This window comes from Gobio gobio (assembly GCF_949357685.1).
Source record: "Gobio gobio genome assembly, chromosome: 18".
NCBI lineage: Eukaryota > Metazoa > Chordata > Actinopteri > Cypriniformes > Gobionidae > Gobio > Gobio gobio.
The window spans coordinates 21852720-21864814 of record NC_137111.1 but is presented as its reverse complement, the minus strand read 5'-3'; the positions used below and the strand labels follow the sequence as shown (position 1 = coordinate 21864814).

Below are 12095 nucleotides of genomic sequence, written 5' to 3'. Positions count from 1 at the left end.
AAAAATGTATGCACATCTTGGTGAAAATAAATGTTAAATCGCGATTAATTGAATACTTATTGTGAAATAAACAAACATTATTTATCTTCTTTAACGTGTTTATTTTGTCATAATTTGCTATATCCAGCAAAATAAATTATCATTTCTACAAGCTTTTTTCAAGGTAAATTAAGATAAATTTTGTCTTTTCAAAAAATAACATTTTCAGAATCAAAAAGGACACCTGATATCCAAATGATATCAGGGCTCCAGACTAACTTTTTTCACTAGGAGCACAGTGGCCTCCAACTGAAAATTTTAGGGGCACAACCAGAAATTTTAGGGGCGCACACCATAAATCAACATGCTAACCAAATCTACTAATTTCCACTGCATTACTAATTGGGATCGGTATCGTTAAGGTTTTAACGGTATTACTACTCTTACCGATACTGCTTATCGACCCGGTACTTTAACAGTATTCTTACCGGTTCTTTTTATTATACTTTATTTTATTTGTTTTATAAAAAAAAAAAAAAAACATAATTAAGAACATAATTAACATGGCTTTATAATCATAAAAGTAAAATATATATAGCAAAAGAAACCGCAAAGTTTGAACAAAAATATAAAACATCTATTTGTAAATGGACCAGTGTGCAGGCATTCGGAAGGTCTGCTAACATTAATATTAAAGAACAAACCTACAAAGAAATCTAATAAAGTAATGAAATGTAAAATAACACTGCATAGTTTTCACTGTATAAATTGATAGATTAATGCTTATAAAAGCTAAAGTTATTAATTCAAGAGATGTGAATATTTTCTTTTTGCCTTTTGTTCGATTCGTATTAATGGCTCAATCGTCAGCAGGTTTATCTGACGCTGCCCCTTTAAGACCGATCAATGTAGAACTAATAATATCATATTCTCATATTTCTCCAAACTATTTACGCCCATTTAAGATATAAACTGTTAAAATAACTACTCTCCAATCCGGTCATTTTGACACCGACTATTTGTTGTTTATTTGATGGTTTAGACGCGCACACGAAGCCTAAAATATTAAGTGCAAGTCTGTCCATTTCGCAGCACACACACATAAGCCGCCTTGAAGTTGGAAACAGCGTCTCTTGCGCGGATTATTGTGCATTTAATAGCTCTTTATTATCAAACACATCCCGCAGTTTAGCAACAGTAGAGACTGCAGTTTACAACAATCACTGAATCTGACGTGTTGTTTAGGTTTAGGGAGAAATGACAGCGCAGCTGTGAAGGGAAGGATGAGCTCGACGGAACACGGCTATAGGAATAGTTTTACCTCATTCCATCTTTTTATAATTTTTGGAAGCCAAAATCGAAAATAAAATTAGATTAATATCACAGCACATATCTAAAGTTTAAGCAGACTAAACTTTTGTTTAGTTCTTGGCCATCGTCCCTCATTAAGCTGACTGTGGTGTTGTGTTCGCTGTAGTTCCACGTGAGAGAGCTCGCTCTCTTTCTCTCTCTTCTGGATTGCGAATGGCAAAAATGCATCACGGACAAATGGTTTAATATTATCTCATATAGAAACGGCTGGCAAAGATAGAATTTGCCAGACATAACGTCTATCAATTATAATTAGTAAGTGTATTTTCTTAATTTCTCCAGTACCGACAGCAGGCAAATTTACTGGTCGCACATGTGCGACTGGATGTAAAATTCAGTCGCACACTCTCAAATTTTAGTCGCAAAATGCGACCATTTAGTCGCACTCTGGAGCCCTGGATATAAGGAGTCCATATAATTCATACATTTATGCACACCACACACACACACACACACACACACACAGAAAAACAGTATGTACAGTATGTGTACAGTGCAAGAGCAAAGATCTGGTTTAGAGCTTTTTAAAATGTGTTTACGTTTTAGACACTGAACAGTTGTGATACTGAAAAGGACCACATGGAGGAGATGCCAAAAAAAAAAACCCAACCAACCGCCCCGGACCTGATTGCATATACTACAGTACACAGATTCTATTCAGAATTACTAAACACAGCAACATACACATGACAGATTAAAACTTGTGTGTCTGAATGTGTGTATAAACAAGTACTGAAATGTCTGAGCTTAGGTACAACGTGCAATCAGTGCGTCGAGTGCGCATACAAGGTTTGCGTGTTACCGATGTTCAGGCATAACACCGGTAACATCACTTGCCCACCACGGCACAGCCCCCACCGTCGTTTTGATATTTTATAGTACAAATTTCAGTTCAGTTAGAGAACAGATTAACTACAATTAAAACCTAAATGTGCAGCGTGAGCCGAACTAGAGTCACAGCACAGACCAGCAGCAAGAGTCAGATTTCATTCATCACAAGAGTGAGGAGCTGAATGACAAGATGGTTTCAAAGTGAAATGTAAAAGCGCCTATTTAAGTGAGTTTGTCATTGTACTGTTTTGTTGTGTTTTTCATTAAGAATAATAGGCTAGTAAAGTAAAATGCACATGGCTGCGCTGTCATTCATTCACGTCCGCACAGTGCACAAGCACTGTAAGGTGACAGTGAGGAAAAATTCTCACACCGTCACATCCCTAACGGGTAAAAAGGCTAATACATTTTGATTCTATTATTCTATTTTCCACAATGTCAAATGAACACAGCTTAACCATGAAATGCAAGCTCAGACATGCGCTTCTTCTATTTCATGCAGTTGTGCACTCTAGACAGAGAATATACTCCAGTTGCAGGGAACACTTAGGCTAAGAAAGAAGCAAACATATTTATATATTAATTATTTATTTATCCAGCCAAAGAAACTTACATTGTGTTTCATCTGGCCATACAGCGGTGGACGTTTTTAAACTTTCTTTTCAGTTTGTATTTCACACAGCACGATGTATGAGGGCTTGCGCTCTTCAGAAACAATTTGCTTGTGTTTTAACTTAAGTGTCACCAGCCCACCGCCACAACATTTTTAAAACAGTAATATCCTATACTAAACCTAAACTTTTTTTTTTTTTTTTCAAAATAAATTACAGAGGAGCAGTAATTTATAAATTTGCAACAAGAATATTTTCATACTCATAAGGCGTGTTTAGACCTTTATTTTGAAATGGTGATGAACAGAAAAAAATAGTGGCAGATTGGTAGAAACCATAGACTGTAAAAAAATATGGACGTAGTGTCCGTGACGTCACCCATAGGATTCTGAAGAGCATTTTTGAAGCGTTAAGTAGGGACGAGCTGGCCGTTGCCATCTTGGCAGCGCTTCATCCCACGTCACTCCCGGATAATAGAAAATGGGCAAAGAGGCGGTACGTGGATGGAGCAGAGGTGACGCGATGACTAACAGACAGCAGATAAATGGCTATCCACCTGTCACTCAAAGTGGCCACGCCCTTAATTATGCAGAACTTTAAGGCTTTATATAATGTAAACGAATGAGTTATAAAAAACATTCACCCCCCTCACAGTTGTCATGAAGGGCCAAATTAGCTATATAGACCAAAACCACAATTTGTACTAGGCTTTAAACATGTTTTTTTTCTGCTGTAAAGTTGGGCATTTTAACATGGGGCTCAATGAGATTTTGCTCCCTTCTGGAGCCTGTCTCTAGCGGCTAGTCAATGAATTGCAGTTTAAGTCACTTCCGTATTGGCTTCAAGAGAAACTGCTGGAGGTTGCCGCTTGGTAGAAACCTGTTTGTTTTCATGCCAAGAGTTGAAAAGATAACATCCATTAAATTGAGAAAAAAAAGGTCTGAAAATGTTTTAAATATAAAGAACAAAACAACAGATTCACCATTTATGATGTGGTGGCGAGCTATAATGCACATACTTGTGTGTGTCTTTTATGTGTTTATTAGAGGTTGAATTCATATCAAATTCTGCCAAACTTCCCATACTATTTCTGAATAGAATGTCTACTTCTTAAATTGTATGACAATTATGGAAATATATGGTTCAAATCAATCAAACCATAAATGGAAATGGAGGCACAGTTAGTTAACATGGTTAGTAATAGAGCTTGGATGTAATCTAGTGAAAATTTTGGTACTGCGCCCAAACAAAATCTAACTGAAAGCTAATTTTTCAGATATCAACCTAAAATAACACAACTTGTTCAGATTTTTGGCTTTGATTTTCTTGCAGTTTAAGAGTCCAACATTTTTTGTAAAATATATATTTTATATCAAATATATTTTTACATTTTAAAATTTCATAAACTTAAACTTCTATAACTTTTTTTCTTTTAACATACATAATTTATTTGACTCCTACAATAATCTGCCAAATGTCCTTTTTAAAACAAGACCAGCCTCATGTCTATATTCCAAAGCATTCTTGAATTACAACCATTTAAGTTTTGATGTTTTGATGACGCATTTTCATGTCTATATGAAAAAAAGGGTGGGGGGTGACCATTAACAGGTTAAAGCTAAACAGACACTGGAATGAATAATTCACTGAAAACTGCCCGCAAATCACTGTTCTCTATGCCATCTCGGATAATAAGCCTAGTTGTCTTGGACTGATTGGACTGATTGTTTGAATGCATTTGCTTACTGGATAATGAAAAGTGGCTTAAAATGACCTGATCAAAAACAGAGAAGTGAAATCAGGTTAAGGGGTTAGAATAGACATTTCCCTCCTACCAGGGTTACAGGTGCTTGCGCCATTGTAGATTTGTCTGATAAACTCACAACTACTAAGATCATCTAATTGCATGACGTAAATTACGTTAGAGGCACAATATGTAAGATTCTTAGGATTAAAATATCCAAAAACCACTAGAACAATGTTATATATTTTGTTGACTTGTGTACTTACATTATCCCAAATATTTCTAGGAATGTTTAAATCCAGAGTAAGACAACAAGCCGCAGAGCGAATGCACAGAGTAGCATTATAACATAACCTTCAACACACTCAAATGTATCTAATATGATAAAACAGCGTTGCGGTACATTGTGGAAGAGCTTGTCTGGGGCGTAGTAAAAGCTCCCCTGCTCTCGAGCCGTGTGTCGCGCTTGTCTCTCATTATTATCAATCGCTCCAGGCTCGTTCTGTTCCAACGGCTTTCAGCATCACCCTGCTTCATACTACAGTAACGTTAATAAATCTTCAATCAACCCTCTACGCACACTAGGGATGACACGTATGGAAATTTCACATCACGATTATAGTGACCCAAATTATCATGGTTATCAATATTATCACGGTTTTCTTCAAATGAGACGAATGTGTTAAAAAAGAACAGATGCACACACTTAAAACATTTCAACAAGTTTTATATTTGAAAATCAACAAACAAATAAATCAAGCAGCTCTATGCACTTTAAGATAGATTCTATTCTGTGGCATTTCCTTCCTTATAATGGTCGTCAATAGCAATGCATAAAACATAAATAATAATAATTTGGTGTAAATATAATCTCAATCCATATTCTCATCGTCAGCTATGACACATTTATATCTAGCATATTTTGTGTACGAGCCCAAACAGTATACTACTGAAATAATGCATCCATATTTTCATATGATTTGACAGTTTATTTGATTAAATATCAAAAGGTGTGGCTCATACCCGACACCTAGATGAACACTTTACATTCAGTTTTATGACTGTAAGTCATTCTCTTCAAATGCTATTGAAGTTAGAAACGTGTATACCAATCTTGTATGTAACTTTAGAGACGGTCCCTAAATTTGCGAATCTCGAACGTAAAGCCAACTTTATGCCAGTCATATCAGATGCGCTGTGGTTCTGCTGTGTTTGTTTGAAACTATTTTCGCTGCTGAAATAGAACAAAAACAGTCAACCACTGTATGATGAATGAATCTCCTGCATACATCGCATGTTTTGAATGCAGATTTCAAACCAAACTCCGGCTCATCTGAACGCCTCTGATTATTAGAGACACGTGTGGTTGGTTATAATGCGCAACGCAATTATAACAGATGGCTTTTGAGAAGACTATAATAAGTTCAAAGTGGCGAGTGTGAGTGGTAGTAATACCAGACTTAGTTTTGGTATTGAGTTCATAGTCCACTTGCCTTGTGTTCACAGATTTGACGCGTTTCCCCTAGGCTTGCTACGATAGTCGGTGTTGCCGGTGTTAACGGTGTCCAGACTCAACACCGGTTACATCACTTGCCCACCGTGGCACCGCCCACCGTCTTTTTGATTTTTTTATAGTAATAAAATAATTTAGTTCAGTTAGAGAACAGACAATACAAATAAAAACTGAACTGTATCTGCTTAATAAAGCAGGATCCGACCGTGAGTCTCAGCAGCGGCAGGAGTCATTCATCAGATTTAAGAGTGAGGAGCTGACTGAGATGATCACGGAAGATTTGGTTTCAAAGCGAAACGTAAAAGCTCCTATTTAAGGGAGTTTGTCATTTGTTTTGTTGTTGTGTTTTTCATTAAAAATAATAGGCTAATGAACCCACAATTCAAGCAACCCGCAGCCGAATTGGCGCTAATTCAAACCGAAAGTAAAATGTGCACGGCCGCACAGAGCGCGCATTGTTTACTTTCGCCTGGCTCCACAGTGCGAGCCTCCGCGCTACGCTGACTGCGCGCATTTATTTTTGTCAAAAACAGCGTTGGCGCTGCGCCTGCACCAGACTGATGCTGACTGGACAGGATTTACCGCAAATTTTCAAAATCGTGATAATCATGCCCGGTTTTAATGATAATTCATTTTTAAACGATATTACTAACCGTACATTTTATCGTGGTTTATCGTGAAACCGGTAATCGTTCCATCCCTAACGCACACCTTGGCAATAGTATCGCCATTGGCTAGTACATTTTTTGGTTTACTCGCCAGACTGATATACTATTTTTATTTATATTAGTGCTGTCAAATTGATTAAATCGCGATTAACCACATCCAAAATAATATATAATATAATTATATATATATATATATATATATATATATGCATATTTGATCTTTTAACTGAACTTAGGACTGGTGGTGGCGGTGCTTAAGATGTTGGTCATTCAGTGTTTCTGTAAAAAATTATAATAGTAATAGATAATAGTAATTATTAATAAGACGATAATACTACTACTAATAATAACAATATACAACGCAAAGGATTGATGAGCTGCTGGGTTCATGAAATTTACTCACATATGGGAGTGATTTACCCGCATTGTAGAGGGTTGTCAATACATTAGCTCATCCATGAATATGATTTCTGCAGATGAAACGGTATGAAAATTTCATATCACGATTATAGTGACCCAAATTATCACGATTATCAATATCATCACGGTTTTATTCAAATTAGATGAAAGTGTTCAAAAAGAACAGATGCACACTGAAAACATTTCAACAAGTTTTATATTTGAAAATCAACAACCAACAAATAAATCAAGCAGCTCTAAGCACTTTTTTAAACAAGATTCTATTCTGTGGGATTTCCTTTCTCATAATGACCATCATCAATAGAAACGCATTATAACACAGTGCACATCTATGCATCACAACGGACGCAATCTCTCGTTTCATTCAAATGCAACTTGCGTCTCTGATTTTGATTGTATTGAAAATGAAATCAGAGGACTTTACTATTAATACTACTTAGGGATGCACGATATTATCAGCACGACATCGGAATCGGCCGATAAATGCGTAAAATATAAAAATCGCCAGATATGAAAAAACTATGCCGATTTGCCTTGCCGATATGATAATGTGTTGATACTCATATAATGTAATAACTCACGTGTGCAAGGACTGCTATAGCTATAAGGTCATGTCAGCAGTGTGGTCATTCTTGAAGTGAAAACAAGCAAATGCATTGCATGTATGGTGATTTATATTGACAGTTTTTAAATGCTGGCTTGAATTTGTGAATCAACGCAGGATTGCCAGGTTTTCACAAAAAACTAGCCCAAAACAAGCACAATCGAGTCTAGCAGCAGCCTTTACAGCAGCTGAAGCTCCTCCAGGTCCTAGTGCCCGCCCGGTAGAATGTTATTTATATAGCCTATTTAGTGGGGGTGCTGTTGTTATAGTATTAAAATGAAAAGTAGAATAAATACAAATAAATAGAAGTTACTTCTTTTTATGAATTAATAAAGCAGTAATGATGTCAAAGCACAAGCATGGCACTTGTAAATTAAATACTTTTATATACAGTTTATTAATCTGTAATACAATTTTATGAAATGGATGATGAAAAATAATCCAAGGAGCAGTAAAATAAATATAATTATAATATTTTTTTTTATTTAAAGCTAAAGACAGCATCAACTGATGCCATGCCACCCCCACTTCATGTGCACAAACATTAAATCCAAAAATAAAATATTTAGGTTACAACTGCACACTGCAACTGACTTTATTATTGTTATTTATAGAGAAAATATACTCTTATTATAAAAATAACTTTATTAACATTTATTTATCTTTAACAAGTATCCTTTTAGTAAGGAGATCTCAAAAATCTGAAACCAGAATGAAAAAAATAATGTTTTTGCTCAAAATGGTGGTTTCCAAACAAAAGGAAAAAATAAACATATATCGATATCGATATCAGCATCGGCCAAAATGTGGTTTATCGTAAAACCGGTAATCGTTCCATCCCTAAACGGCTATATAGGTGAAGACAACATCTCCCATGATTCTGTGAAAAAAGCGTCATCAAGCTATGCCTTTGTTTTGAATAAGCGACCTCTTGCGCCAAAAATTACATTTTGTGCCTTTAAATGTCACAATTTTGCATGTTTCATTAATTTGTTTAATTATTTTAACGCGTTAAGGACTTTGAATTAATCGCATGGGTTAACGTTGACCGCCCTAATATGTAAAAATGTATGAAAATGATTGATCTATACAAAACCAGCTTTTAATTATGTACAACTTTAGTTAAAAAAGAACAGTTGTATAACAAAGTTTAGACTCCAAGATTCTGAACAGATGAGGCTCATTTGAAGCTGTTAAAAAAACAGCTGACACAAACACCTCTGTTGGAATATCAGTTGAATAGTATGTTAAGTTGGACCCAGTCCTGACTACTAATATTCGCATAAATGTATCAATATGTATGGCACAACCTCTTCCAGTTGACAAATTTTTCCCATAGTGCACTATAGACCATAATACCGCCCATCCCTGGTGTGTGCATGTACCTCAACATCAGCTATTGTTCTGGGCTGTGTGACACACAGCTTGTTCAGTAGCTGTAGTATGAGCGCCTCAATGTGTTGGAGTGCGTCTTCTTTAGCCGACAGGTTTGGATGTACTTGTAACTGCACCTGCACATATAAAAACAGAGCAATGTTATAAAGGGAACCACAGATGCATTTGAATGGAAATGGAAAAGAAAGCACAAAATGGAGAGACGAAAGCACAAAAACTAAAGTTTTTAAAAAAAACTAATCCGGGATCACAGATCTCTCACACATTTATAAATGCACACACACAGGAAGCTACACTGTCACAATGGCAGAATGACGTCATCTGACATATGCACGCTGATATGCACATACCTTTTCGGCTCTCAGTTTGGTGGACAAATGAAACAACAAAAACCCTCTTTCCCATTTTGTCCCCCTCCCACCTTACTGGGCTGTGTCCTTAAATAGGAATGCAGTCTGTTCAGGTACTGTGGCAAAACCAGTTATAGAAAAAGTGTGTGTGAGAGAGAGAGAGAGTGAGTGCAAAGAGTAGCAGTCTACTACAATAAAAAAAAGATTTTTTTTACGACAGGTGAAAGGTTAAAGGTGAGCACAGGTTTGAATACAGATTTAATTCACTTCTGCAGTCCAACTGTGAAAAACACAAAGGAAATGCATGCATGCACATGCACATACACACACACACACACACACACACACACACACACACACACACACACACACACACACACACACACACACACACACACACACACACAAATACACAGATGAGAGATGGCTTGTGCTCTCTTCTCTAGTGTCTGGTTACATGCTGTCCTCCATTAGGCACTGAGAGCTACTCTACTGGGACCCCACAACACACATACACACACGCAGATACAAACACACACTCTACCCCTCTGTCTTCTCCAGGGATGGGGGGATGATAGTAGCAGACAGAAAAGTATTGATGTGGAGAATGGGAGAGTAGGCAGAGAAAACGAAAGATGCGAGCACTAGCGAGTGTACATCCAGAGTGAAAGACATAAAGGATGAGATTTAAAAGTGATGCTCTGTATATTTATGCCTTGAAACTGTAGGTTTGGATGAATAATAGAAGTGATACAGAACAGCTCTACGAATAATAGAGTGAATATTGTTCCCTATTCCAGATTGAGATCAGTAGTTCTTGCTTTACGTGAATCAGAATGAATTAAAGGGAGAGGTCATCCAAAAAGTAAATTCCATTTTTTACTCACTCTCACGTTGTTCCAAACCTGTATGACTTTCTTTCTTCTGAGAAACACTATTTATTTTGAAGAATGTTGATAACCAGTTTTGGTTACCCTCCATTGTATGAAAGAAAGAAAAAAAAACACATCTATCAAAACATCTTTTATGTTCAACAACAAAAGAAAGATACATACAGGTCTTGGACCACATTGGGATGTCATGAGGGTAAGCTAATAATGTTTGGGTGAACTACCCCTTTAAGCAATGATCTGTGAATATGTTATTTATAATTGAAGTCGATTCTGTGTCTGAGTGAGTCACTCGCTTCAAATACATTTCTAAGGGTTTGTTTGGAATCAAAAATAATTTTCAGCATCCGATCAGATGCAGCCTAAATCTTTCTCTCACAACCAAATATTCACACACACACCATCTGCTCCAAGAGTCTCCTGATGGTGCCGTGATCATTTTCTTGCAGTAGTGAGAAGACGGGAGGGAGATTTGGAATACATTTGCCATTTATTCTGGCAAGGGAAGCCCTGGGATCATTCAATCATAGAAGTAACAGTGCATGATAGTTACACATTGGACTGCTTGATCAAAGGTTAAAGCCCCATCAAAAAGTAAAAGCCAACACTGAACTCCAACTAGACACTGGACATGACATGTCAAAGTGAGTGTGTGTCATGTGTGAAACCGTAACTGTATGGCGTTAAAGCCGTGATCAATAGTGAAAAAAACATTGTGTGCATCCTGTACGGCTGCATCCTTCAGGAACATCTCAAAACAAACACTATCTACAGCTGTGCAGATCAACATACGATACGGGGAGAACTCTGGTTTCAGTTCTGCAGAATTACTCTTTAGACTAGCTCATTAAGCCAGAGATTCAATATAAACATTGTGAAAAGTGCGAGGGACCGAACATGGTCAGTACCTTTCGCAGTGCCTGCACGAACAGGCCTCGCCATCTCGCGCTGTTCTCCTCGCTGGAGCTGAAGTCGTGCTGCATGCCTGCGGCCGCCGCGCGCGCTGCTCTGCATCGGCCCCGCGCGCTCCCAGCACCGGGAACAACCACCCAACTTTAGCCGCTCTCGCGGCGCGCACACACACTCAAAACAAACTCAAACTCTACCACATTTACGGGCCAGTAAGGCTTTTAGACACGCGAAACACCTCATTCTGCGGGGAAACTGTTGTAATTTAAATTAAGTCGTTTCAACGAGTGTGAAAGTGTTCGCGTCTCTGTCCTGTCAGCCGTTGGAGTGTCGCGGGTGTCTCGCGCAGCGCTCGTGCGCTAATTAGCCGCTAACATACACCCGAGATTAGCCGCACATGCTAGTCGGGCAGTTCGCCCAGCTGCTCCTCAAACAGGACAGCCGATGTCATGTCTTTCACACAGGGGGAAATGTTAAAAAAGAGGCGTTGAGCGACGTCAGGCTGGTGTTCGTCTCGCGGTGTTTTGCCTGCGGTTAACAGCAGCACATCTGGCGGCGCGCGACGGCTCTGTGGCCTCGAGACTCCTCATGAAGCGCGCGAGCAGGAGTTCCTCCAGCGCGAGACTGTCATGTTGTGAGCGTCCGTCTGCTGAGCATATTCCAGTCACACAAGCGACGTCTGAATCCGTTATAATCCGACGAAAAGTCGGGTAGTGCTAATGTCTTTGTTTTTGTTGTTGGCAACGTCCCGATTCAACTCTGATGTGGTGCGCTCGTGTCCATGACGGTGTAATCACAGCTGCTCACTGC

At 38.0% G+C, this 12095-nt stretch overlaps 1 protein-coding gene across 1 annotated transcript in view; it reads right to left on the bottom strand.

Moving 5' to 3' along the window:
* The window catches only part of sos2 (son of sevenless homolog 2), a 23921-nt gene extending 11826 nt beyond the window's left edge, over positions 1–12095 (bottom strand). Inside the window, exons 1-2 of the mRNA XM_079842466.1 lie at positions 11285–12095; positions 9127–9252 (exon numbers count right to left, since the gene is read on the bottom strand). Of these exons, the coding sequence (XP_079698592.1) occupies positions 9127–9252; positions 11285–11359 (201 nt within the window). The 5' untranslated portion in view covers positions 11360–12095. The remainder of the gene's footprint in view (positions 1–9126; positions 9253–11284) is intronic.